The sequence below is a fragment of the Notolepis coatsorum genome (genome assembly GCF_963971535.1).
Source record: "Notolepis coatsorum genome assembly, chromosome: 17".
Classification (NCBI taxonomy): domain Eukaryota; kingdom Metazoa; phylum Chordata; class Actinopteri; order Aulopiformes; family Paralepididae; genus Notolepis; species Notolepis coatsorum.
Genome location: NC_140181.1, coordinates 20,729,926 through 20,757,805, shown reverse-complemented (window position 1 = coordinate 20,757,805; position 27,880 = coordinate 20,729,926). Strand labels below are relative to the sequence as shown.

The 27,880-nt window shown below is 45.7% G+C and overlaps 2 protein-coding genes across 3 annotated transcripts in view; one reads left to right on the top strand and one right to left on the bottom strand.

Moving 5' to 3' along the window:
• Positions 1-20,270, top strand: part of LOC311243821 (cytosolic sulfotransferase 3-like) — a 36,404-nt gene extending 16,134 nt beyond the window's left edge. The window contains exons 1-8 of one of the 2 annotated variants that reach the window (XM_084333186.1): positions 10,753-10,839; positions 11,237-11,369; positions 12,492-12,617; positions 13,630-13,730; positions 17,099-17,225; positions 19,214-19,311; positions 19,567-19,741; positions 19,899-20,268. In XM_084333186.1, the coding sequence (XP_084189312.1) occupies positions 11,237-11,369; positions 12,492-12,617; positions 13,630-13,730; positions 17,099-17,225; positions 19,214-19,311; positions 19,567-19,741; positions 19,899-20,011 (873 nt within the window). In that variant the 5' untranslated portion in view covers positions 10,753-10,839 and the 3' untranslated portion in view covers positions 20,012-20,268. Of the gene's footprint in view, positions 1-10,752; positions 10,840-11,236; positions 11,370-12,491; positions 12,618-13,629; positions 13,731-17,098; positions 17,226-19,213; positions 19,312-19,566; positions 19,742-19,898 lie in introns of those variants that run through there. The other variant, XM_084333187.1, reaches the window with a different exon arrangement.
• A 6-nt stretch (positions 20,271-20,276) lies between these two features.
• LOC311243820 (uncharacterized protein) overlaps positions 20,277-27,880 on the bottom strand; it is a 13,215-nt gene continuing 5,611 nt past the window's right edge. Inside the window, 2 exon segments of the mRNA XM_084333185.1 lie at positions 20,277-24,488; positions 24,490-25,507. Coding sequence (XP_084189311.1) covers positions 23,480-24,488; positions 24,490-25,507 — 2,027 coding nt within the window. The 3' untranslated portion in view covers positions 20,277-23,479.

The window sequence follows — 27,880 nt, the reverse complement described above, 5'->3', positions numbered from 1 at the left end:
TGTGCATCAGAATATTGTCTTCATCTTACTTTTGTAAGCAAGAACTATGACCTAATATGAGCTCATATGAAAGAACCTGCCCAATAGAAGTCAGTTCTAGACAGCCAAGCTTCTTTTATTCTCTTAACGTTGCTTTCTATGCAAATTATGAACAATGCTTTTACGCTCGCTTGATTACATTTTTTATTTTGTCAATATATAGATGTAATAAATATGTGTAGAATATCTCACATGACTGTGTTTAAACATTCTAAAGTGGTGCAGCTAAAGGCTGTCTGTCTCTCCACCACAACGTCCCCAGAACTGTCAAACACACTCCACTCCTGCTCCCATAGGGGAGACCAGAATATTATAACATTGTTATAATATCTAATCTGTTGGAGCAACCACATTAACCACAGGGATGTAATATTATTTAGGTATTTCCCTTACCTTTATGTAATAATAATAACATTTGAACAACAATAACAATAATTACAATTGCTCCCACTCACCCTCATGAGACACTTGTTGGTTCATGCATCAGAATATTGGCCTGCGCTTCTCTGTCTTCATCTTGCTTCGGAAAGCAAGAAATATAGTCTAATATATCAGCTGACACAAACAACCTGCCCAGTAATGCTAGACAGCCAAGCCCTTTCTTTCCTCAGTGGATGTTGTTTTCTTACATTGATACATTCCATGTTCAAGATGTATCCCGATGGAAAGAAATGCAGCTAATTATCATTCAAATCTTTGCAACATTTCAAAGGTTTGCAAAGAATTCACATGAGAATTGAACGGAAACACACACAGCTACAGATAGGAACTGGGTAGTGGTAGTAGTGTTAATGGTAGTAAGTGTAGTGGTATTAAAGGTAGTGGTAGTAGTGTTAATGGTAGTAAGTGTAGTGGTATTAAAGGTAGTGGTAGTAGTGGTATTAAAGGTAGTGGTACTAATGGTAGTGGTAGTAGTGGTATTAAAGGTAGTGGTAGTAGTGTTAATGGTAGTAAGTGTAGTGGTATTAAAGGTAGTGGTAGTAGTGTTAATGGTAGTAAGTGTAGTGGTATTAAAGGTAGTGGTAGTAGTATTAATGGTAGTAAGTGTAGTGGTATTAAAGGTAGTGGTAGTAGTGGTATTAAAGGTAGTGGTAGTAGTGGTATTAAAGGTAGTGGTAGTAGTATTAATGGTAGTAAGTGTAGTGGTATTAAAGGTAGTGGTAGTAGTGGTATTAAAGGTAGTGGTAGTAGTATTAATGGTAGTAAGTGTAGTGGTATTAAAGGTAGTGGTAGTAGTGGTATTAAAGGTAGTGGTACTAATGGTAGTGGTAGTAGTGGTATTAAAGGTAGTGTTAGTAGTGGTACTAATGGTAGTGGTATTAAAGGTAGTGGTAGTAGTGGTATTAAAGGTAGTGGTAGTAGTGGTATTAAATGTAGTGGTGGTATTAAAGGTAGTAGTAGTGGTATTAAAGGTAGTGGTATTAAAGGTAGTAGTGGTAGTGGTAGTAGTGGTATTAAAGGTAGTGGTAGTAGTGGTATTAAAGGTAGTGGTAATAGTGGTATTAAAGGTAGTGGTGGTATTAAAGGTAGTAGTGGTAGTAAAGGTAGTGGTAGTAGTGGTATTAAAGGTAGTGGTAATAGTGGTATTAAAGGTAGTGGTGGTATTAAAGGTAGTAGTGGTATTAAAGGTAGTGATAGTAGTGGTATTAAAGGTAGTGGTAGTAGTGGTATTAAAGGTAGTGGTATTAAAGGTAGTAGTAGTGGTATTAAATGTAGTGGTATTAAATTGAATTGAATTGAAAATTGAAAACCTTTATTTATCCCCGAGGGGAGATTCAGATGTCCTTTACAGCATAAACAGCATAACAGCAAAGGTAGTGGTAGTAGTGGTATTAAATGTAGTAGTGGTAGTAGTAGTAGTAGTAGTATTAAAGGTAGTGGTATTAAAGGTAGTGGTAGTAGTGGTATTAAAGGTAGTGGTAGTAGTGGTGTAACTGAGGGGTACAATTCCCTGACTGTATTACTAGATATGATACTTACTACCACTACCTTTGTACTTAATATTCGGCCACCCAGTACTCGGCATAAATATATTATGATGAACACTGTCACGTAGATGAAACGGATCCAACACAAATGTACGAATTAGAAATAGGTCTTTATTTCTACACAGCGATGGTGTGTAGAGCAAGCACTTAATCAAATCAATCACATTTATGAATGGGAATTAGTATGCACTTTTATGGCAAGAGTATTCGTCGGTATATCAATAGAGAATGTCCAATCTCTGAAGGCGCAGGTGGTACATATACGACCTGGAATAGTTAAGGAATAACAGCAATGATACTTTAATGATTATAGGCTGGATACACCAGGGGGGGTTAATCCGGTCGCTTGTAAGCCGACAGGAGTAGGAAGGGGGGGGGGGTAGAATCCGGCTGCCTCATCCGGCCAAGGGTATCCCAGGTGAACCCACTGTAGTGCCGTTCAATGCGCCGGCGATCCTTGGACCACAGATGAAAGCAGGTGGACTCTTTGTGGGCCGGCGTCCTCCGGTCCACGGAGGAGAGACGTGAAGCGACCTCGTCTTGCAGAGCGTCTCCTCACCTTGCGTCCTCTCCAGGGGGGGGGGGTTCCAACACACGGCAGTGTCGGGGGTCTTTATCCATGGAATAATCAACGTATACAAAGCATAATCCGTGCCGGGGAAGGCGGGCTGTCGTCGGTAGAATAATCCGGTATACAGGTCCACTCGCTCGTCGGCTCTGGGGCTCCTCGGGTGCAGCTTCACGTGGGGTCAACCACCCTGGATAAGCAGCCAGTTCTCTGCCCGAAACGATGGGGTACTGACTACGGTAGTATTCTCACCGTACGAAGCACTATATTAACAGACTATTATTAGCTTAATAGACTACGTCCAACTCGACGATATAGTGCCAAATATGACTATTCAAATATTAATATACACGATGTCTCAATACCGATGGTAGGCGAACTTGGCCTTACTCCCACACGTGGCGTCGCGGGGAGGCTTTACGTCTGTGACTCTATTGGAGGGTAAGAAACTGGACTGAAAAGGAAGTCCTACTTTAGTAGCGCAGTATATATACGCACTATGAACAAATAGTCCCATTAGTGGTGCGGTAGCCAGATTCCTACGCGGAACTAGGACTTGTTCGTACATGTTGAGCGGTACGTTTGAACTGGGTCTGGGGGTATGGCAGCCTGGCACCAAGGTCTCGACCAATAGTAGAATGGAGACTATTATGGGATGTTCAGTAGGCTAGAATGGATATTCAATGCATATTGTACAAGGAATATACAAGGGATATCAGGGAATATTAGAGAATATACAAATACAATTAAATATATATATATAAATAAATATATATATTCGGTTTAATCTGGCCCTTCACAACAGCCACCCCCTGATTGGTCCCAGACCTAATCAGTTAAACAGAGACAGATTAATCGCGTTGTCTATTTACACATAAGGGTTTGCTGTAGGGGTCAGTCAACTTCACAAAGTCATAGGGTTATAGGGTCATGGTCATCATCGATTGTGTCTGGGAGTCGGGGCAGTTCTATGAGCCTCGCCACGGGACGGGTGTAAGTGCGACCCTGGACAAGCACTTCAGCTGCTCGGCACCGGTGATCACTTTGCTTACGCGGCCGGCCGGCCACATAGCTCTGGGCAGTGATTGATCAATAATCATGACGACTGTTCCTTCTGTCAAATTGTCTCTCTCCTTTACCCACTTCTGGCGGGTCTGTAGAGACGGTAGGTAGTGCAGTAGGAAACTGCTCCAAAACTTGTCGGCTAATACTTGGCTGTACCTCCACATTCGTCGGCCGTTCGCTTCTTCAGGCCGGTACATTGTCTGGGGTAATGCAGGATCTAGCCGCCCCATCAGGAGTGTGTTGGGGTCTGCGGAGATAACAGTGCTCAATCCACAGAACACAGGCTTCTTATTCTCAGCCTCCTCCTGACTGGCTTCCCTCGGGATAGGCGTGGGCCACTCTCCTTCCGGGAGCTTTAGGAATGCTGGGCCGTCACTGTAGACATTGCGACGGGTGAGGTCATCCAGGGGCATCCCCCGGGTGATGACGTCAGCTGGGTTCTGTTTTGTATCAACGTAGCGCCACTCTGTTTCTCCGGTTAACTCTTCGGTTAAGTCTTGAATCTCGGTGACTCTGACTCCCACGAAGACTTTGTACTTGCATGAGTCCGATTTGATCCAGGCGAGTACTGTCGTGGAATCTGACCACAGGATTGTTCTAGACACCGGTATGGTGAGCTCACGTTGGATGAGCGTGGCTAGGTGCGCTCCGGCTAGGGCTGCGCAGAGCTCTAGACGTGGGATAGATTGTTGCTTGCGTGGGGCTATTCTCGAGCGGGCGAGGACAAATGCTGTGTAGATCTCTCCCCCCTTTTCTTGGGCCCGCAAGTAGGCTACTGATCCGTATGCGACCTCTGAGGCGTCACTGAAGACGTGTAAGTCCATTTTACATGTCTCTGGCCTCACCGTGGGTGGGAAGTAGCTTCGGCGCATATTAACGCCTGGGAGTGAGTGGCGCTCCATCTCCCACTCTCTCCAGGTGGATGCAAGGTGTGCGGGAATGGGGTCGTCCCAGCCCTGGTCCTTGTCCCACAATGCTCGTACAATCATTTTTGCCCTGGTGGTGTACGGTAGAATACATCCTAGCGGGTCATATTGTCGGGCGAGTGTTGTGTACACACTCCGTCTGGTGGTCGGCGCCGCCGCCGGCCTTCCCTGCTCCGTAGTCAGGGGCTTGTGTCTGTAGTGAAGCGAATCTGTTTTGAATCGCCACACCAATCCCAGGGTCATCTCCTGGGCTTCTCCCGGGATTGTAGCCATCCAGGTCTCGCTGCTGGCTGCCTTGTCCTCGGAGGAGAGGCTGCGCAGTACTTGCGGATCGCTGCTGGCCCACTGCCTGAGATCAAAGCCGCCTTTGATCAATGAAGCGCGGAGTTTAATCAGGAGAGCCTCGGCTTCTTCCTGGGTTGAAAGGCTTTGTAGACAGTTGTCTACGTAGAAGCTGTTCTTTACGCTGTGTCGGACCTCTTCGTCCGCTGCTGGGTCCTCTGCTACATGTTTCTGTAGTGCAAATGTAGCACAGCAGGGGCTGCACGTCGTTCCGAAGGGGAGGACTTCCCATTGGTAGATGGCTGGGTGCTCATCTCCTGGCTTCTCTCTCCATAGGAACCGTAACAGGGGCTTGTCCTCCTCTACTAATCTCACCTGCAGGAACATGCCTTTAATGTCCCCGCTGATGGCCACCTTTTCCTGGCGGAAGCGGAGTAGAACGCTGAGTAGGGAGGGGCCGAGTGTGGGACCGGGCAGTAACTCTTTATTCAGATTTTGGGATCCGATCTGGTAGCTGCAGTTAAATACTATGCGGTATTTACCGTTGTGATGGACCTTGTGGTGAGGCACGTACCACGATTCAGTGGTCTGGTCAGCCTCTTTAATGTCCATCTTTGTGACGTGTCCCGCTGTGATGAGCTTCTCAATCTCAGCGCGGTATACACTCTCTTGGGCGGGGTTCTTGGCTAAGCGCCGCTCCGTGTTCAGCAGGTACCGTTCTGTGGCGTCTGTCTTGGCGTGGAAAGTAGGCATTCCTTCTCGCCGCAGGAGTGGCGTGGCGTATCTCAACACGCCGTTGACCGGGACTCTCTTGGTCCCTGTCTCGAGGAGGTGAATGGCGTAAATGTCATCTTTAGAGCGAATGTCTTTCTTTCCGTTCTTAAAGGGCATTTGTTCCAAGGTCCATAACCGCTCTACGTGTTGCAGGAGTGCGGTTTCTCCCTCTGTGACTCGGGAGTGGAGACATCTAGTGGCTGTACTTCGGTTGAGAGATTTGGCGAGCGGGCCTTGGAGAGTCCATCCCAAACGGGTCTCGACTGCTGCAGGACAGCCTCGGGGTCCGGTATGAACCCGGTCTATCGGGACAATGAGGTCTGCATGGTCGGAGCCTATCAACAGGGTCGGCATAGCATTGTCTATGAGCGGGATCGGTAACTTGCGCAGATGTGCATATTTCTCCATCAGCTTGGCGACGGGGTATGTGTACCGCGACAGTCCTATTTCTTGGCTGGTGAAAGCGTCTGTAATCTGGTACCGTCGCTCAGGCTGGCCGCTTGCTGCGATAGAGAATGAGACATTCTCGCCCTTTATCGTCTTCAAATCTCGTCTTATTGTCCGAATTGTCATTTGGGTTTCGCTTCCCCGCAGCCCTAGCTGGGCCGCAGCGGAGGCGAGCAGAAGGGTCTTCTCTGACCCGTCATCGAGGACGGCGTAAGTGTCCAGGACTTTATTCTGGTAGCTTAGTGTCACACGCACTACTTTTAGGAGTACTCGGGCTCCACTGCTGCTGGCGGGATCGATGTACATGACGCTCGCTTTGCTGCTGGGTGGTGCGGGTGAAGGGCGCCGTCTGTTACTGTCGTGAAGTATGTCCAGATGGGCTCCATCGCACTTGGTGCACCTTTTCTTTAAGCGGCATTCGGCTGCCATGTGTGAGCGCGCACAGCGAAAACAGCGCTTGTTGGACTTTATCCATTGACTTGCTTCCTCCGCGTTCAGCTTGGGGAAGGAGTCACATTGCGCTAGCCAGTGTTCTTTCTCACAGTAGGGGCACACTATCTTCCACTTCTCCGTTCTGGAGGGGGTACTGCGGCTCCTGCTGCTCGGTACTGACTCCGATTGGTGCATCACAGTCACCGATCTTCTTCCATCATTTAGTCGTCTGGTTCCTTCTCTGGAGCCAGGGGTGCTCCGTCCGAATGTATCTAGCCGTAGGCTGCTGACTTCTCTCGCCAGGAAGTCTGCTAGATCGAGGAGGTTCGGTTCGGGGCCATTCGGGTCTCGGTGGTCCCTCTGCCGCCTAAAACGCTCCTGTCGAGCGGGCGGCAGCTTCTCCAAGATCCTTTCCACATTTGAGTTGGCGTAAAGTTCATGCCTCCCCTTCTCTCTCTGCGCTCCCAACATCCCTACCAGGGACTGCACTCTGATGGACAGGTCGTCCAGTGCTCGATTGTCTATTGCTGGGGGTAAGCGGTCGATGTGTCGGATCTCCTGGATCACGTAATCCCATATGCGCCCATACCTCTGGTCCAATGCTACCAGCGCTGCTGTGTATGGGGTGGTGGAAGTCGCGTAGGCGAGCGCTATATTATGTGTGCGGGGTACCTTTAAGTGCTTCAGTAGGATGGCGTATTTGTGGCGTTCATCCAATACATCCACCAACATGGTCTCCAGACACATGCGGAGTTCTGTATACTGGGCCCGGTTCTCTTGGGTGAAGTCGGGTACCATAGGCGTGCCAATGTATGACGCTGACTGTGGATACATCGGCGAGCGTTGGGGGAGAGGCCTCCCAGGCGAGTCTCCTCCCGCTCCTTGGTATGGGCTGGTACCGGCAGTGTACCATGGCCCGCTTGTCCAGGTGCTGTTCCTCGGTGCGGGTCGTGCGTCGTGCTCACCCGTGTATAGAGTCGGGGGTCTGTAGCGCAGCTCCGCGGGAGTATAGCCTGGGCTGTACCGGACCTCCTGGTCCGGTAGAGTACTGTGCTGTCGTCGGGCGTGGTTCTCCTCCTCTTCCTCTTCGTCTTCAGTTAGGTCATCCAGTGCTTGTAGTCTCTGGTTTAGCCTCTCCACAGGATATGCTGCTCCTTCCCGGTTGCTAGGTCTCGCTTGGACCGGTGGGGGGAGGTGGTCTGTGGGGGGTATAGACCTCGTCTGTTGGTCAAGTTCAGGGTTGTTTACTCGGCTAGGGGATGCCGCCCTGGAGGTGTGTCTAGACGAGTTCCTGGAGCCTCTGGCGGAGGGAGAGGGTGTTGTCCGTCTGATCAGCTGTTCTATTAGTTGCGCTTGCTGTCTGTCGCGCTCTGCGTCCCGTAGAGCACCAGCAGCTGCTCGCTGGCTGTCTGCTCGGTCTCGGGCCACATTCTCTTCTCTCTGAATGCGTCTTATTTCTAGACGTATATGCTCTTCTTCGCTCCGCTGCTGGATCTGCAGTCGGTCGCGTTCAGCAGCGGCGTTCAGGCTGATGAGGAAGGCCTGCTGTAGGGTCCTCTCTGCCTCGCTGGGAGAAGGCGGTTGTATAGGGGAGCCTTCCCTCGGGGTACTCCTTGCGGAGCCTTGGAGCTCTATCTCCACGGTGCTCTCCCCGTCTTCTTCCGTGCCGAGTTCTCTCTCGGTAGCGTTGTATTCCTCCCGGGACTCATCGGGGACTACTTCTTCAGTACTGGCGGGGTGTGAAGTCATGTCTGGTTCCCACTGGTCCCCACCGTGAACTTGGTCAGTTACATTAGAACCCGTAGGGGCCTCTATGGTCGGGGTAGTCTGGGCGTTGGGGTTAGACATACTTTTACTTTCTAGTTTTACCGCGTTTACTGTTAGTAGAAGACTAGGTTGTTGACTGACAGCGTAAGCCTCTAAGTACTGAGGGAGCCGTCGTTCGCGCTGCGGGCGTTGGTTAGGAGGATCGTTTCGTGGAGTGTTCATCATAGGCCATTTCAATATTAATAACACTATATTAATATTACACTAATTACCATCCGGCTCGAAGGACCAATTGTAACTGAGGGGTACAATTCCCTGACTGTATTACTAGATATGATACTTACTACCACTACCTTTGTACTTAATATTCGGCCACCCAGTACTCGGCATAAATATATTATGATGAACACTGTCACGTAGATGAAACGGATCCAACACAAATGTACGAATTAGAAATAGGTCTTTATTTCTACACAGCGATGGTGTGTAGAGCAAGCACTTAATCAAATCAATCACATTTATGAATGGGAATTAGTATGCACTTTTATGGCAAGAGTATTCGTCGGTATATCAATAGAGAATGTCCAATCTCTGAAGGCGCAGGTGGTACATATACGACCTGGAATAGTTAAGGAATAACAGCAATGATACTTTAATGATTATAGGCTGGATACACCAGGGGGGGTTAATCCGGTCGCTTGTAAGCCGACAGGAGTAGGAAGGGGGGGGGGGTAGAATCCGGCTGCCTCATCCGGCCAAGGGTATCCCAGGTGAACCCACTGTAGTGCCGTTCAATGCGCCGGCGATCCTTGGACCACAGATGAAAGCAGGTGGACTCTTTGTGGGCCGGCGTCCTCCGGTCCACGGAGGAGAGACGTGAAGCGACCTCGTCTTGCAGAGCGTCTCCTCACCTTGCGTCCTCTCCAGGGGGGGGGGTTCCAACACACGGCAGTGTCGGGGGTCTTTATCCATGGAATAATCAACGTATACAAAGCATAATCCGTGCCGGGGAAGGCGGGCTGTCGTCGGTAGAATAATCCGGTATACAGGTCCACTCGCTCGTCGGCTCTGGGGCTCCTCGGGTGCAGCTTCACGTGGGGTCAACCACCCTGGATAAGCAGCCAGTTCTCTGCCCGAAACGATGGGGTACTGACTACGGTAGTATTCTCACCGTACGAAGCACTATATTAACAGACTATTATTAGCTTAATAGACTACGTCCAACTCGACGATATAGTGCCAAATATGACTATTCAAATATTAATATACACGATGTCTCAATACCGATGGTAGGCGAACTTGGCCTTACTCCCACACGTGGCGTCGCGGGGAGGCTTTACGTCTGTGACTCTATTGGAGGGTAAGAAACTGGACTGAAAAGGAAGTCCTACTTTAGTAGCGCAGTATATATACGCACTATGAACAAATAGTCCCATTAGTGGTGCGGTAGCCAGATTCCTACGCGGAACTAGGACTTGTTCGTACATGTTGAGCGGTACGTTTGAACTGGGTCTGGGGGTATGGCAGCCTGGCACCAAGGTCTCGACCAATAGTAGAATGGAGACTATTATGGGATGTTCAGTAGGCTAGAATGGATATTCAATGCATATTGTACAAGGAATATACAAGGGATATCAGGGAATATTAGAGAATATACAAATACAATTAAATATATATATATAAATAAATATATATATTCGGTTTAATCTGGCCCTTCACAACAAGTGGTATTAAAGGTGGTAGTAGTGGTATTAAAGGTAGTGGTAGTAGTGGTATTAAAGGTAGTGGTAGTAGTGGTATTAAAGGTAGTAGTGGTATTAAAGGTAGTAGTAGTAGTATTAATGCAGACACAAAATCTCGGTTGGACTTCTCGAACAGATGTTTTGTTTGCAATGCAAATATCACTCTGTAAACAGCTTCATTTTCTTATATCTATCTCCATCTAGCAAAAAACAAGATTCAACTGTAAAATTACAATACAAAAACAGCAACATTTAATGTGTTTTCCTGGTGTATCAGTAAATGTAATATGTTAAATCGGCATAGTATCACCTCCAAAAAGATGAAACGCTGGATCACCAGAGTACAGGAAAATGTGGTCACAAAGATTCAAGGTCTTTAATAAGCATCTACTTAGGGAGAGGCTGTATTAAGTTCATTTTATTTATTTAATGGAAATACTCAAGTAAAGTACATGTACACCAAGTACAGTACTTGAGTAAAAGTTCTTACTTTGCACCCCCTGGTAAAATATGTGTGGTGAGTTTAGATAAAGTGTACAGGGGAAAGAAGAGAGGCTCCTCTGGACACACGGTGCCAAAATAAACAGCACTCCTCTTTGAAAAACCGAATGAGAGGAGGAGAGGAGAGGAGGGGGAGGCACAGAGAGAGGCACAGAGAGAGGCACAGAGAGAGGCAGAGAGAGAGAGAGAGAGAGAGAGAGAGAGAGAGAGAGAGAGAGAGAGAGAGAGAGAGAGAGAGAGAGAGAGAGACGTGGATAACTGTTTTGTATGCAGTGCAATGCTTGAGGTTTGGCATTTAGGAGAAGACGGTAAGCACTTTTATAGTAATTTTGTACATTTCAATTGGCACAGTTTCACTCCTGTAAATGGCATAATGTTAGGGCGATGTTATCAGATTAGGAAATGCCATAATCCACGTGTTCAAGTATCTGTGTCTAGCCATCTGTTCATAGTTTAATTTAGCTTCTTCAATGTGATACCATTATTTTCTGTTTAGGAAGACACAACAGGAGTATTTTATATTATCTGATATCACTGCTGATAATAGAGATCTCTCTTTTTATGTTAGTTTAGACCTTTGGATCAGCAATAACTGCATGAATTTAAACATTAGATAAAGCAACTAGTTAGATCGGACCTGAATGGTCACAGTGAAGATATTATTACAAGTTATTATTATAATTATCATACGTTTTATTCTTACAGATGCTGCCTCGGCCAGAGCTGTTTGACTTCCACGGAGTCTCCATGACCCACTACTTCACTGACAACTGGGACAATGTGCAGAACTTCAAAGCCAGACCAGATGACATTCTTATAGCTACTTACCCCAAAGCAGGTGTGTATAGCCTCTGAAGTTCCCTGATTTAGCTTGTATCACGATATTGTGTTTGGCATGTATCCATACTGTCTCAGGAGTCAGGTGAAATAATTTGACCAGATTATTCACAGAGGCGGACAACAGAGTATTTGATTAAGGATGGAGTTTAATAACAGATTGACATGTTTCAACTCGGAGAGACCCAGCAATGGGCCCTAGCCTAGATCTTTGTAGAATGATGAGCTAACAAAGTATTTACACCCCTTAGGCCTACATTATTATTATTATTATTATTATTATTATTATTATTATTATTATTATTATTATTATTATTATTATTATTATTATTATTATTATTATTATTATTATTATTATTATTATTATTATTATTATTATTATTATTATTATTATTATTATTATTATTATTATTATTATTATTATTATTTATTTTCTTTACTTAATTTTTTTTCTATTTCATTTTTAATTTATTTACTATTATTATTATTATTATTATTATTATTATTATTATTATTATTATTATTATTATTATTATTATTATTATTATTATTATTATTATTATTATTATTATTATTATTATTATTATTATTATTATTATTATTATTATTATTATTATTATTATTATTATTATTATTATTATTATTTTTCAAGTGTCAAGATTTTAAATATGCGTATGTACATTTGTGTGTGTATGTACGTATGTAAGTATGGATATGTGCAGTTATGTATGTGTATGTGGGTACACATACTATACCTAAATGTAAAATTACTTTCTTTGACACAATAAAGTATAATTTTTTTTTTTAAGTATTTATTCAGGAGAGTAGACAGAAGACCTTGACGTTTGGGTTACCAATAAAGTATTTGTTACTTTTGCTTTAACTCTTTGAGCCGGCCATGACAACGTACAGACTATGAGTTATAGATATGATATGCAGAATATGAGATGGCTACATGGACAGAAGGCTACATGGGTGTGTGTGTGCGTGTGATAGAAAGAGAGGGGGAGAGAGAGAGGGAGAGAGCTATGCGTGAAGGCTATGTATCATGTATGTATATTAGAAAGAGAGAGAGAGAGAGAAGTGTGTTGGTAAATTTCCCTGTCACTGTCCAATCTCTCAGGAACCACATGGGTATCTTACATCCTAGACCTTCTGTATTTTGGTAAGATGTCGGAACATCAGGAGTCAGTCTCGTTATTTGACAGAGTGCCATTCCTGGAGCTGCTCATGCAGGGGTACAGCTCAGGTCAGTCCAGCACCCAATTTATGAATTCATATTTGTATTATTCCTCCTAAGACGATCCAAAAAATATAAGTGAACATGAACACTCTCCCGGATCCAAAAGAGTGCTAATTAAGACTCAAACGTGTGATGTCATTCAGTGTAAAGTCTAGAGCTGCTCCACAGGGAGAGGTTTGGGGAAAGATGGTAAAGGTAACACTGAGAGCACACAGGAGAATAATAGTACATTTTCTATTTCAGAATTGAAAACAATACTATGGAGCAGCTCCAGCCTTCCTGATGACATCACAATTGCAGTCTTACTTCTCTGATTTCTGGCTTTGGGAGAGCATTTTCTTTTTTTTATCCACTTTTTCTCCTTATTTTTCTCCCATCCCAATTTCGCCTCGCCAATTCTCCCTTCAATTCTCCCCTCCCCTGTCTCGAACGTTGCTAGACTATGCCTCCCACTGGTCGGCTGCAGTGAGGACCAAGCCTTGCATCACGTGTCCCCTCCGGTACACGAGGAGGCAGCTGTTGCATCTTTTCACCTGAACAGCGTGATCTCTCAGTGGCGAGGAGTAACGTGTGGGAGGCTCACGCTGCCCCCGTCATTTCCTGATTCCGCTGTACAGGCGCACCAACCGACCTGTAGGAGTCGCTGTCCACAACGTCCAATCCCCACCCACCGGCTTTCCCACCCTCTAACTGCCAATTGTATTAGTATGAACGACCAGCCAAGCCGGTAGCAACGCCGAAAGCTGGGCTCGATACCAGCATCTCCTGCGTTAGTGGCGAGTGCCTTGCCCACTGCGCCACTTAGCCGCCCGGCTTTGGGAGAGCATTTGTGTTCACAAATAGATTGAACTTTCCTAGACCATGGAAATAAGTAACTCATACTGTGACAAACATACAGTAAATATGATACACTTTATAGTTACATTCTGTTAACCTGCTGTGATTTAATTCCTGACCCTGTTACTATGTGACATCATGTGATTTAGGCTATACTCTACATAATTTTCTGCTTTATCAGGGGTGGATGATTTGAACAACCTACGCACCTCTCCACGCCTCATAAAGACTCACCTCCCAGTCCAGCTTATACCCAAGTCCTTCTGGGAACAGAACTGCAAGGTACATTACAAGCAAAATAATGTATTGCATGTCTTTTCTGAAACATGTGGAATGTGAGTTTGAAGACTCATGTTGGGTGTGTTATGGTGAAGCTGGCTATTCTCTGACCTGGCTCCACAGTGATGGAACCAACTTCCCACCAGTTGACAGCTGAAACCATCACAGTCAGGACAGCTGAGACCATCACAGTCAGGACAGCTGAGACCATCAAAGTCAGGACAGGTGAAACCATCACAGTCAGGACAGCTGAAACCATCACAGTCAGGACAGCTGAGACCATCACAGTCAGGACAGATGAAACCATCACAGTCAGGACAGCTGAAACCACCACAGTCAGGACAGATGAAACCATCACAGTCAGGACAGCTGAAACCATCACAGTCAGGACAGCTGAGACCATCACAGTCAGGACAGGTGAAACCATCACAGTCAGGACAGATGAAACCATCACCGTCAGGACAGCTGAGACCATCACAGTCAGGACAGCTGAGACCATCACAGTCAGGACAGATGAAACCATCACAGTCAGGACAGCTGAAACCATCACCGTCAGGACAGCTGAGACCATCACAGTCAGGACAGGTGAACCCATCATAGTCAGGACAGATGAAACCACCACAGTCAGGACAGCTGAAACCACCACAGTCAGGACAGCTGAAACCATCACAGTCAGGGCAGCTGAAACCATCACAGTCAGGACAGATGAAACCACCACAGTCAGGACAGCTGAAACCACCACAGTCAGGACAGCTGAGACCATCACAGTCAGGGCAGCTGAGACCATCACAGTCAGGACAGGTGAAACCACCACAGTCAGGACAGCTGAAACCACCACAGTCAGGACAGCTGAGACCACCACAGTCAGGACAGATGAAACCACCACAGTCAGGACAGCTGAAACCACCACAGTCAGGACAGGTGAAACCACCACAGTCAGGACAGCTGAGACCATCACAGTCAGGACAGGTGAACCCATCATAGTCAGGACAGCTGAAACCATCACAGTCAGGACAGCTGAAACCACCACAGTCAGGACAGGTGAACCCATCACAGTCAGGACAGCTGAAACCACCACAGTCAGGACAGACAGCTGGAACCATCACAGTCAGGACAGATGAAACCATCACAGTCAGGACAGCTGAAACCATCACAGTCAGGACAGCTGAGACCATCACAGTCAGAACAGCTGAAACCACCACAGTCAGGACAGGTGAAACCAGCCCAATATTCTACAATAGACTAAAAACACACATCTTCATTTATTTTTAAACTAACCTTTTACTAGTGGGTAATATGCTACTGTCTATATACTACTATCTACTATGTACTATTCTACTATGCCAATAATACTACCTACCATGATAATATGTCTATATTACTATTTACTATGTACTATGCTACTATGCCTTTACTACTACCTACCATGCTAATGTCTATACTACTACTGATCTACTATGTACTATGCCAGGGGTTCCCAAACGTTTCAGGTCGCGACCCAAAAATAACGGTGTCAGAGAGCCGCGAAAAAATAAAAAAAAATAAAAATAAAGGGTATTCATTAATTAAATATTTTTTTTCTTTTTCTTTTGATAAATGGAAATGTATGGTTGAAACATGCACACGTTCAAACGCACACACACTAATAAGCATTGGCGGCTTTCAACCAGGGCCGGACTGGGGAAATCATTCAGGCCAGGAAATATAGTGCAAAATATAGCCCCAGTCAGGCCACTTTTTAAGCAGGGGGTCTGGGGGTCCCCCACCAGGACATTTCTTGTTACAAAGACTTCATTTCCTGCATTCTGGTGCAGGCATTTTTTTTATTTGCACCCTTTAAATGCCAGTGTTTGTGATGGCATCACAAATTATTGTTAAAAAACAGGCTAGCATATGTATGATTAGCAACAACACTGATTTTGATGGATTTTCAGTTTTTTTGTAATGTCAGATTGAAAATAATACAATCTTTTATTCAACTTCAGCCCTGATCATAACACCACATATTAATTGTATAATTCTAACCCTTTAAATGCCAGTGTGTGTGATGGAATATATTTGCAATATATCAAATGCAAAGTAGATTTTTCTGGGGGGGATTATTACAGGCTAGCATGTGTCAATGATTAGCAACAACAGTTTTTTGTAAGGGTCCCGCCTCCACCAATCACATGCGGCTCCTTTTGTGTGTGTGTGTGAGAGCAAGAGAGAGAGAGAGATAGTTCTCCAACTTGTGTGAGTTGCAGTGATCTCCTGGTTGTTCCCCACCTAGGTTATCTAACTATTGCGCTGCTGCAACTAGAAACACTGTCCTGGCCTGCTTCTAAGTTCAGTGGCCTGACTGAAAAAAAAAAAAAAAAAAGATTAAATCATCTGGCGACCCCCCCCCCCCCCCCCCCCCGCGGCGGCTCGCAACCCTCTTGTGGGTCGCGACCCCGACTTTGGGAACCCCTGTACTATGCTACTATGCCTTTACTACTACCTACCATGCTAATATGTCCATACTACTATTTACTATGTAATATGCTACTATGCCTTTACTACTATACATACCATGCTAACATGTCTATACTACTATGTACTATGTTCAATACAACATTACCACTGACCCTTAGCTGCCAGAGGTCAACATTGCCACTGACCCTTAGCTGCCAGAGGTCAACATTGCCACTGACCCTTAGCTGCCAGAGGTCAACATTACCACTGACCCTTAGCTGCCAGAGGTCAACATTACCACTGACCCTTAGCTGCCAGAGGTCAACATTACCACTGACCCTTAGCTGCCAGAGGTCAACATTGCCACTGACCCTTAGCTGCCAGAGGTCAACATTACCACTGACCCTTAGCTGCCAGAGGTCAACATTACCACTGACCCTTAGCTGCCAGAGGTCAACATTACCACTGACCCTTAGCTGCCAGAGGTCAACATTACCACTGACCCTTAGCTGCCAGAGGTCAACATTACCACTGACCCTTAGCTGCCAGAGGTCAACATTACCACTGACCCTTAGCTGCCAGAGGTCAACATTACCACTGACCCTTAGCTGCCAGAGGTCAACATTACCACTGACCCTTAGCTGCCAGAGGTCAACATTACCACTGACCCTTAGCTGCCAGAGGTCAACATTACCACTGACCCTTAGCTGCCAGAGGTCAACATTACCACTGACCCTTAGCTGCCAGAGGTCAACATTACCACTGACCCTTAGCTGCCAGCGGTCAACATTACCACTGACCCTTAGCTGCCAGAGGTCAACATTACCTGCCAGAGGTGAACCCTCTGGCAGCACAGGGGTGTCGCTTTGGATAAAAGCGTTCAGCTAAATGAGTAGGTGTAACTGTAAATGTAATGGATTTCTCTCTTTGAATAGAAAGTATATGTGGCCCGTAATGCCAAGGACAACGCCGTCTCCTATTTCCACTTTGATCGCATGAACGTCGTCCAGCCGGAGCCCGGAGACTGGAGCAGCTTCCTGCACAGATTCATGGAGGGACAGAGTGAGTCAGTGAGACGACCATGAGTTGGAAGTCAAAAGTGTATGACAAGCTGGAAATTATTTGTCCATCTAAAACTGTTGGGCCACTATGAGGTTTCATAGTGCCGACTTTCAGCTTTACTCTGAGGGTGTTTACACCTATATTGGTTGTAGCCCTTTTTTATACATAGTCCCGCCATTTTAGGAGACCAATATAGTGACTGGAGGGTGATGACTTGATCTTTTCTTTGAACCCTCAGGGACAAAATAACACTCAAGAGGTCAGCTACATATCCCATACTGCGTTTTGAGTATTCTGTTGGCAAGTCCACTGTCTGTCTGTAACACACCTATACAATTCCATTAAGTCCCATTCAAATGTTTTGTGAGGGATTGTTCTCTGTTTGTTGGAAAAGTCAAAATAATTTCACAGATGACAGATGATAAGTGTCGCAGACTTCAGGCAGTCATTAATTGCAAACGATTTGCAACCAAATATTAAATGTGACAACTTTATTTAAGTTCATGTTAATTTGTAGAATTATAAGTACTTTTGGTCCCTGTACTTTTGGTCCTGAAATGGGGGTACTATGTGTGAAAAGGGCTACAATTCCTACATAATTAGCTCCATATGGTTGTAAATAACCTCAATTTAAGATTAGATTAGATTCAAATGTATTGTTATTATACAGCACAAGTACAGTATAACAGTACAAAGATTGACATCTAACCAGAGTGCAAATGTAACAGTAAAGTGCAATAGCAATATACAATGTACAGGTATATAAATTAGTATAACTGAGTAATAATGCTAATCAGATGTATCATGTATACTGTTATGGTATTATTACTATAATATACAGTGATACAGGTATAAAGACCCTAGTAAGTAAAGCTGAAAGTCTGCACTTTAACCTCATAGCCATTGTCCCATTATAAATCCACTGCCTGGAGTTTGGAGCCAAGACTACAAAACATGTTTTTTTGCAATCAGACTTACAGGTTTCACTGTAGGTTTTGAATAACTTTCTTTGTCCATTATAAATCCAAATAGCCTACAGGTCTTTCTTTAAAAAAAAAACAAAAAAAGGTTTTACTTTTCTTTCTTAATGTATGTGTTTTACAAACATAAACGTTGGCACAACTTTACAACCTCAAAAGTCATGAAAAAGCTCACATTTAGCTCACATTCGGTCCTCAAAGGCTCAGACAGTAAATTTCAGATACAAAAAAAAAAGAATTCTATCCAAAGAAATACAAATGAAAATAAAGAAGCATGTTGTTTTATCAGATGGCACCATATACTGCAATTGAGGATCTGTGATTCCCTTGCTCTCTTTACAAAGAGATCCATACTATACATACACATAATACAAAGGCTGCCCCCTCATTAACTGATCCCTTTTTATAGTAGTTGACTGGATTTGTTAGTAAAACAAGGAACACGCCAACATTATGGGAAATGTGCTATCGTCTTCTCTAGAGTAAGACGAGAGGATAGATACCAATTTCCTCTCTGTGCATTCTGTATAAAACTATCCGGCTGCAAGCTAGCCTAGCTTAGCACAAATTAATGGAAGTGGATACAGACCAGCTGGCTGTCTCTCACCGAGTTTTAAACTAGGCTAGTGGTCCATATTTTCATAAATGTGTGCTAGTTTGCAGTCTGCCATCTTTCTACTGAGCGCACAGAGGGGAAATTGGTATCTATCTTCTTGTCTGACTCTGGATGAGACAATTTCACATAATGTTGGCGTGTTCCTTTAAATAGTTGATTTTTATCTCTTTTTTTCATACTGAATGCATCTTACACCTCTAGTAAGTATAAGCTGCTTTAGCATTATTGCAAGTGGGGAAACTCACATTTGACTAATTTCTCTGTTAAATCAACAAAGTGCTTGACTATTAATCAACTAAGAATTGCTTTAGCTGAGGACAGACCTCATACAGCATACTCATAGTACATTCCACAGCCACTTATTCCTTCTTTCCACTCATGTAATCTCACAGTGGTGTTTGGTTCCTGGCATGAACATGTAAAAGGCTGGTGGGAGAAGAAACAGACCAACTCTGGAATCCTTTATCTGTTCTATGAGGACCTGATTGAGGTGAGTGTTATCTGGACTTTATCTACGGGACTATGCAGTACAACAACAAGTGGATCCAGATGGTCTTCTCTGTGTGTGTGTGTGTGTGTGTGTGTGTGTGTGTGTGTGTGTGTGTGTGTGTGTGTGTGTGTGTGTGTGTGTGTGTGTGTGTGTGTGTGTGTGTGTGTGTGTGTGTGTGTGTGTGTGTGTGTGTGTGTGTGTGTGTGTGTGTGTGTGTGTGTGTGTGTGTGTGTGTGTGTGTGTGTGTGTGTGCAGGATACTGGACGAGAGCTGGACAAGCTGTGCTCGTTCCTGGGTCTGTCTCCCACAGTGGAGGAGAAGGACAGAATCACAAGACAAGTTCAGTTTGACAACATGAAGAACAACAAAATGGCTAACTATTCCACAGATCCAGTCATGGATTTTAAGATATCTCCTTTCATGCGCAAAGGTGAGATGTGTGTGTGTGTGTGTTTTCTGAGAGAGAGAGAGAGAGAGAGAGAGAGAGAGAGAGAGAGAGAGAGAGAGAGAGAGAGAGAGAGAGAGAGAGAGAGAGAGAGAGAGAGAGAAAATTAAATACTCTTGACTCTTTGTTTACATTTTTACAGGAAAGGTTGGTGACTGGAGGAACCATTTCACTGTGGTCCAGAATGAACAGTTTGATGAAGACTACAAGAGAAAGATGAAAAGCAGCAACCTTCAGTTTCGCACAACCAGATGAATAAATACCCTAACCCTTCAGTATTTAAAGTCACCTTTCTCTAGTGTGGTATTGTGAGGCCATGTGCAGATGGTCAAACTGGGCTAGTGCAAATTGTCCTCACTTGCCAGATCGGGTTGAATGGAGATAGTATGGTGTACAGATGGCAGTAGCAATGCCTGGGCTAGTGCGCCCCACAATCCATCCCTACAATGAAGTGGAATATAAAGATGCTCAGGCTAAGTTCATAAAAAAAATTATGACAACAAGGGCATATTCAGTTTTCTCACGTTTATTCAAGACCAGATATGAAGATGCAGCATAAGAATTCAACTTCAATGAGCAAAATAAATGAATAACACTAACACTGTACCTCTACACACCGTGACTACTGAGTAGAGGAGGGAACACGTCGATGGTATTCACTATGGCACACACTGCATCGATGGGGGAAGCAACACTAACGGTCCCACGACAGTCAAATCACAGATGGAAGTACCACCCTGGTCATGAGATAAAAGGAGAAACAGTGAAACCCGATGGGGCTCATTGCAAGGAGACTATAAAAGAAGGTAGGGTCATCAGGTCACCGTGTAGCGCGTGAACACACATTGGTCTCAAGTGTGCACATTTTCAGTTTGGCCAACATTGAGTTGAATGGGATCTGCATTTAAACAGGTTGCATCGTTAACTAGCTAACATTTGATATATTAGTTCATGTATATTTCGTCATATAGCTGCCGGTATTATTTTGAATTTTAATACAGGCTTCAATAGACCACCAAAGTCTGGCTCCAATCCAGACTAATCCGCTGATAATCCGACGTGATGATGACCCTTCCTTCTTCTATAGTTTCCTTGGGTCATTGGAATGTAGACAACAACACAAGGCCTTTGTACTGTAAATAAGAAACAATTCAAGCATCATACATCATAGGGAGAGACCATGACCAGGAAAACACCTGGTCCTCTGACACATGAAGTGGCTCTCAGCTTGGAGCTCAGGTATAAATGTACGGCTGAAGGTGGACCCACTGGGCTATTTTCAGGATCACTGAACACTGAACAGTATCAAACGGTTGATAAATATGGCTAAATACTGTATGGTTCCATTTGAGGTTCCTCCACAGTATGTTACCATTGTATTTACTCAGCACAACATTTAATGACAATTAAACTATTGGGGCTGGGTTCAAAGAAATCAAGGTTCCAGATTCAAATCAATCTTCATATGAACAATCCAATATTGATTCATAAAATTCCAGATCGATCCAAATGTTATACTGTATATATATATGCTATATTGTATTGACTAGTGTGTTGGTCATGTTACATATAAAGCACATTGTGGTCAATTCTTAATGTAAACATTCATATTTTTTTTTATAATGCACCAGGTTAGAGGGTTCCTTGTACAATTTATAGCATTATTTATCAAATCATTTATTTCATATCCAAGTAAAATTGGTATTGTAACTGAAATATCCCTAACCAAATCGATATTGAGTCTAATCGGAAATCGAATTTAATCTGGACCTTGTGAATCAGAATTTAATCGATTTGGGAAATCCTACACAAGAAATCGAGATCTTGCAGATCTTTGCCCCAATTGACAAAATGTAACAAATGTATTACAAAACTTCCTCCAACATATCAATCCTGAACACAGCCCAGAAAGTCCTGGACTAAACTTCTAGACAATTATCAATGGTCTTTGCTCCACATGTTGCCAATAGGCCATGAAGCTGCCCTCTAACACCTCAGAAACATCAGCAAAACCCCTTCAGATTGTCTTTCACAGTAAATATCTCTTGTACTTTATGAATACACCTTTATTATACACATAAAAAATAACAGTATTTACATTATTTCTCATCATATATTTGAATAATTTCCTCGTGAGTAGTAAAAATATTTCAGTTAAGTGCTCGGGCTTAGGCTAGGAGCTCTGTTATAGAGTTAGGACTAAGACAGTACAGGAGTTCTGAACTTCATGCTAAGCCAGTCTTGTGTGGTGCAGGCCTGCCAAGCCGTTCAACAGATCTATCTCAAACCCGCCCTCTTTTCTTGATCCTCCAATCATAACTGTTTTGTCTGAGGGAAGCAACAGTTGTGAGTGGAGGATCAAGAAAAGAGGGCAGGGTTTGAGATAGGCCAATTTGGTAAGAGACTAAATAAACTGTCTGCATTGATGTAATGCAACTAAATTGAATAAGTACATTTAATATCCTCAGTCAAATTGTGTAATGTAATAGAAATGCAGTCATAGGCGCCAATGGTACATAATTGTTGATTGCATGAATCTTGACCCTATACGCCAGAATCACAAGGCCAAATGCATCAACCGATATTTTAATATCTTGACATCTAATATTTTGGAGTACAATTTTAGCTACAGATACAGGCCTCAGTGGCAGTTTCACAGGTCAACACACTTTCTGTACGTCAGCCGCGTCTCTGGCTGTTGTTTATCTCGGCCTTTTTATGGAATCAGTTTCATATTATTATACGAGGCAGACAGGACAGCAGCAGGATCTTAAAGAGCCTATAATGAGTAACACCTAGCCGAGTCACTATGGTTCTGGTAAGAGGCCATGGGAACAGAGTTATTCCCTGGTAATGGGGTTCATGGATCTATTAACATAACATGAAACAAACCACTGACTGTTATGTATGGCACATTTTTTACATCACAAACATTATGCAAAATGAAATATGATGGACGGCAAATTAACACTATCAAAGCAATTGTAGCCGGCGGTTGTCCGTATACAGTAAGGACATCTTCATAGGGACCCTATGGGCCTTCCTACTGGGTTAGGGTTAACCCTTCCCCTACCAGGGCACATTCATTGTTAACCCAACATTAATCAAACGGTCCCTGGTCTAGGCATTGGATCCTGAAAAGGAAGACATGGTAGGAGTACAGTATGATCCACAGCTACCGTCAGTAGATGTCGAGACCAGATTCATCACCAATGTAAATTCCATGGTCATCCCAATGACCTCTCTACATAACCATTCTAAAGACAGAAATAGTATAGCGATTGAAATGTTGCCCATTGGTTAATGGTGCACAAGTGTGAGTGTGTGCACGCATGCGTGCGTGGGTGTTTATGCACGCATGCGTGCGTACAATAGGAGTGTTGTTGTTTTTAGTTGTTTTAGTTTTTCGGTTGTTGTTAGTATCTGTGCTATATCTCAGATAAAGATATTCAGAGTAAGAGGTAAACCATATCGGTACCATAAACGGAACACAGATGTTGAACCCTTTAAAAAACGATACTCAGTTAAGTCCAACACACACATATATATATATATATCACCTGGAGACACTTCATGTCTTAAAGATTCAACTAAACTGTCTCTGTTGTAGCTGGTAGAGTCTGTCTGGTTGTAAGCCAGGTCTTGGCTGTAAATTATGTTGTCGTTGGGTGTGCCCGGTGTGTTTGGTCGTTGGTCCTCGTATTCTAGGTTGCAGTTCAGAGTTCAGAGGTCAATAATCTCACTGCTTACGCTGGCTGAATCGTCCTGACGGTTGACCTCCAGGTAACTCCGTGACCCCCCCTGCCTCCCTGGCCGCCCCCGCTCCCTGTATGAGTCCGGGGTGAGGAACGGCCGCGTGTCATCTCCCCCCTCCTCCCCCAAGTTCCCCGTGGAGGTTCCGGAGGGGCGTAGTGACACAGGGCAGGACACTGAGGAGGGCACACTGCCCTTCCCATCCCCAGCCCACCTGTGGCCCTGGTGGGAAGGGGTGGGGGGAGCAGTCACCTGTCTGCTGGGCACACTGCTGAGAATGCTGCCCCCCAATGGCATGGAGGACTCTGTCTGGGCATCGCTGCTGTCGGAGAGCTGTGGGTCACTGTTCCTGCGGAGCCATGGGCCTTGGTTGACCCCTGACCCCGGTGGTGATGGGGTCGGAGAGGGTGGGGAGAACAGGCTGATTCCCACCAGCAGGTGTTCTCTATGCAGGGCCTTATCAATGCTGCGACCCAGGTCAATGGGGGAGGGGGGCCGCAGATCAAACTCATAGAGAGATACTCCAGCTGCAGTGTCCTTATCGTGGTCCAGACTGCCACTCACTGAGCGCTGGGGGGGTCGGCCGAACGGCTGCAGCCGAAGCAGGGACCCCGTGGAGCCGTCGGACGCGCCCCTCTCCGCAGACACGCCCCTCTGGTTGCGTCCACAGTTGCTGTCCTTGACGCAGCGAGGCTGCGGCGCCGGCTGCTCGCGGTTCTGGTTCCTGATCAGACTCTTGCTGATGTCGGCTCCAGGACGGTCCTGGCCGGCCCAGTTGTTAGGCACCTCCCCTGGTCCTCCTCCTCCTCCTCCTCCTCCTCCGCCTCCGCCTCCCCCCAACCCATTGCTCTCCGACTTCCTACAGGGCTTTCCCCTCAGGCTCTGGACTATCTTGGACCAGCAGGTATGTCTGTGAGTGGAGCCTGCAGACTGGCCGGGGGAGGGCAGATCTCCGCCTGCCCTGCCGTCTCCTGCTCCCCCCCCCCTCCTCTGTCCCCTGATGACCCCGGGGCCTCCAGAACACCCAGGAGCCGAGGAGCAGCAGCGAGAAGCCCCAGGCCAGCTCCAGCAGCCGGGCCCAGAAGTGCACCAACCACCAGCCCCAGTTGAAGCGCTTCCAGTCCCCCAGCAGCCCGAAGAGCCAGAGGATGGCGTGGACGTGGAGCCCACAGCACAGCACTCCCAGGAGGGAACACACGGCCAGCACGCGCCCCAGGATAAGCCCCGTCCTCCTGCTCCCAGTCCAGGCCTTCCCTCCTCCGGTCTCCTCGGTGGCTCCGGGCTGGGGGACGGGCGGGCAGCGGAGCCGGGGGAAGACGTAGCAGAGGAAGCCTAGACAGAGGACCAGGCCCCAGCACAGGGACAGGGCCTGCAGGGTGACGGGTACGGCAGGGGACAGGGCCGGGGACAGCAGATCACCAGCCAACAGAAGGGTGCACTGCAGCACCGCCAGCACCGCCACCAGAGGGGGGCGCTCCAGAGTTGAGGGCAGCACGCTCACTCCTGCCACCCTCAAAGCCAGAAGAACCAGGGCAGCCTGCGCCCACACGAGCAAGTGAAGTGGCAGGTTATAGAGGGCGGTGACCGCCGGGCGAGGCAGGAGGCCACGTGTGCCGTAAGGGTCAATGAGGAAGAAGGCCGCCCTGGTACCCCCTGCCAGGAAAAGGAGGGCATTGGCCAGGGCAAGAGCACCACGGTGAGGACAGTTCATTCCGGGGGAAAGGGCCAGGCCCAGAGCAGCTCCAGCGAAGAGGAGGAGGAAGAGGCCCGCCGAGCCGTAGACGTGGAGCTCCCAAGCAAAGGCCAGCGTCCGCCTCAGGTCATCCCAGAGTAGCAGAGTGCCATTAGGGAAGGGGATGGGGCTGGGAGAAGGGGCCGGGATGGAGGCAGGAGAGGAGGGGGCTTGGTGAGGGCTTCCCAGGGGAACAGAGCGATTAGTGGGGCCAAACCTCCCTCGGCCAACTGGTGTGACAGAGGTGATGAAGAGGGGAGCAGTCCCTAGAAAAGCAGAAAACACAGTTTAACGTCATCATCATTTACTCTTCCTGACCTCTTTCGCATATTATTCAAACAACTAATATCAACAAGCGTACAGAGGCTATTCAGAACCACTAGAGGGGAGCGGTTGACCGTCAGAGAAATGACTTAGAAGAGATCAGTTCATCAAGTGAGCTAAGCCAATGGAAGCTTTGCACCGAATGTTTGTGTAGTTCTCTCTTCCTCCGACATTTCTGCCTGTAATCATTGGCCACCACTTTCAAAAGAAAATGCCTCATTTCTTTTCAGTGAAGGTAAAACACTGAAAAACGTACAATAGTACTGTTCCACTACAATGTGTTTACACAATCCAGTATTACAATTAAATTATGAATTAAAGATTCAAATTATATATCAGATATATCACATCATTATATAACACACATAGCAGTTGTTGTTTTGCACATACAGTAGCAGCAACCATCCAAAATGGGCATTGTAAACATTGTGTGAAAGGTCTCTAGTCTAGCAATATCACACAGCACCTAAATAATATCTTTGAAGCCCAACTATACATTCCCTACACCTGCTCTCAAGTCACGTATACTTGTCGGCTCTCCATCTCTTCCTCCTCCTATTCTCTCTTTCTCCATCTCTCCCAGGGTCTCAGGACAATTACAGTTTACTGCTGGTCATCTGTAAATAAGGGACCTATAATCCGCCAGCACGGCCCAGCATGGGGGCAATAGACTTAGACCACAGATGCTGTTGTTCTCTTACACTGTAACAGGTAGATACATACCGATTACACACACACACACACACACACACACACACACACACACACACACACACACACACGCATGCGCACGCACGCACACACACACACACACACACACACACACACACACACACACACACAACCACACACACACACACACACACAGAGGAACATGGAACATATGCTCTTATAGGCTCTGCAACTATTAAGGGTGGCTGACTCAGTAATCATAATTGTGTGATTTAACTGGCTTGGATTATGTAATTAATTAGATCGTCTACGTTACGTAACACCAGACAGTGGGCCTAGCGGAATAATATCTCTGGGAACAGAAAGCTCTATATTACCCAAGTGGTAACATTAGTATTTTATGACACGTACTGAAACTCAAATCAAACGCTTGCCTCATGGAACACGTCATTTACAACCTGGGTCTACTGAATAACCATGGGCAATTTCTCTCTCTCTCTCTCTCTCTCTCTCTCTCTCTCTCTCTCTCTCTCTCTCTCTCTCTCTCTCTCTCTCTCTCTCTCTCTCTCTCTCTCTCTCTCTCTCTCTTCCTCTTCCTGTCTCTGTCTATTTCACACTTGCACCTGGACCTCAGAAGGATCTCTCTTGTCTGAGTTTGAGGTAAAACAAGCAAATTAACTGTCCTGGGCGCTCCACCTTATCCGTCTACAAGGCCCAGGAAACACCCAACAGCATTAGGCCATTCATCACCACCTTAGGACAGGAGAACCAATCCACTCCTAAGATAACACTGAGGGCTGGAGGCTGGAGAAGCATAACATACTGAAACCTTGCTGGGCAAATAAACAGAGACTGAAACAAACTTTTGATCTCCTGGGCGACGGTATGTCATTTAATTCTACTTACTTTTACATTACCTAAACGTAAAGTCCAGGCCACTTATTTGTCAAACACTTACCCCAAAGTTGTTGAAATGGACCAACTTCGCAATGTCTATTTACTGGGGGCTGGCATTTTTATTAGTCTCATTTGATTCATCATGGCAGCATGTGATTCATCATGGCAGCATGAGATACAGGCCTTTTTCCTTGACACAGTCTCACACACACACACACACACACACACACACACACACACACACACACACACACACACACACACACACACACACACACACACACACACACACACACACACACACACACACACACACACACACACACACACACACACACACACACACACACACACACACACACACACACACACACACACACACACACACACACACACACACACACACACACACATGCTGAATGGTGAAATAAAATGATTTGTACAAAAATGCTTGATAGAGAACATTGAGGTCCTCTTGGAATTTTTTTTATCTGAAACTCAACCATGAGGAGGAGGAGCCAATGAAGCTGTAAGTCACCATGAGGAGGAGGAGCCAATGAAGCTGTAAGTCACACTGAGGAGGAGGAGCCAATGAAGCTGTAAGTCAACCATGAGGAGGAGGAGCCAATGAAGCTGTAAGTCAACCATGAGGAGGAGGAGCCAATGAAGCTGTAAGTCACCATGAGGAGGAGGAGCCAATGAAGCTGTAAGTCACACTGAGGAGGAGGAGCCAATGAAGCTGTAAG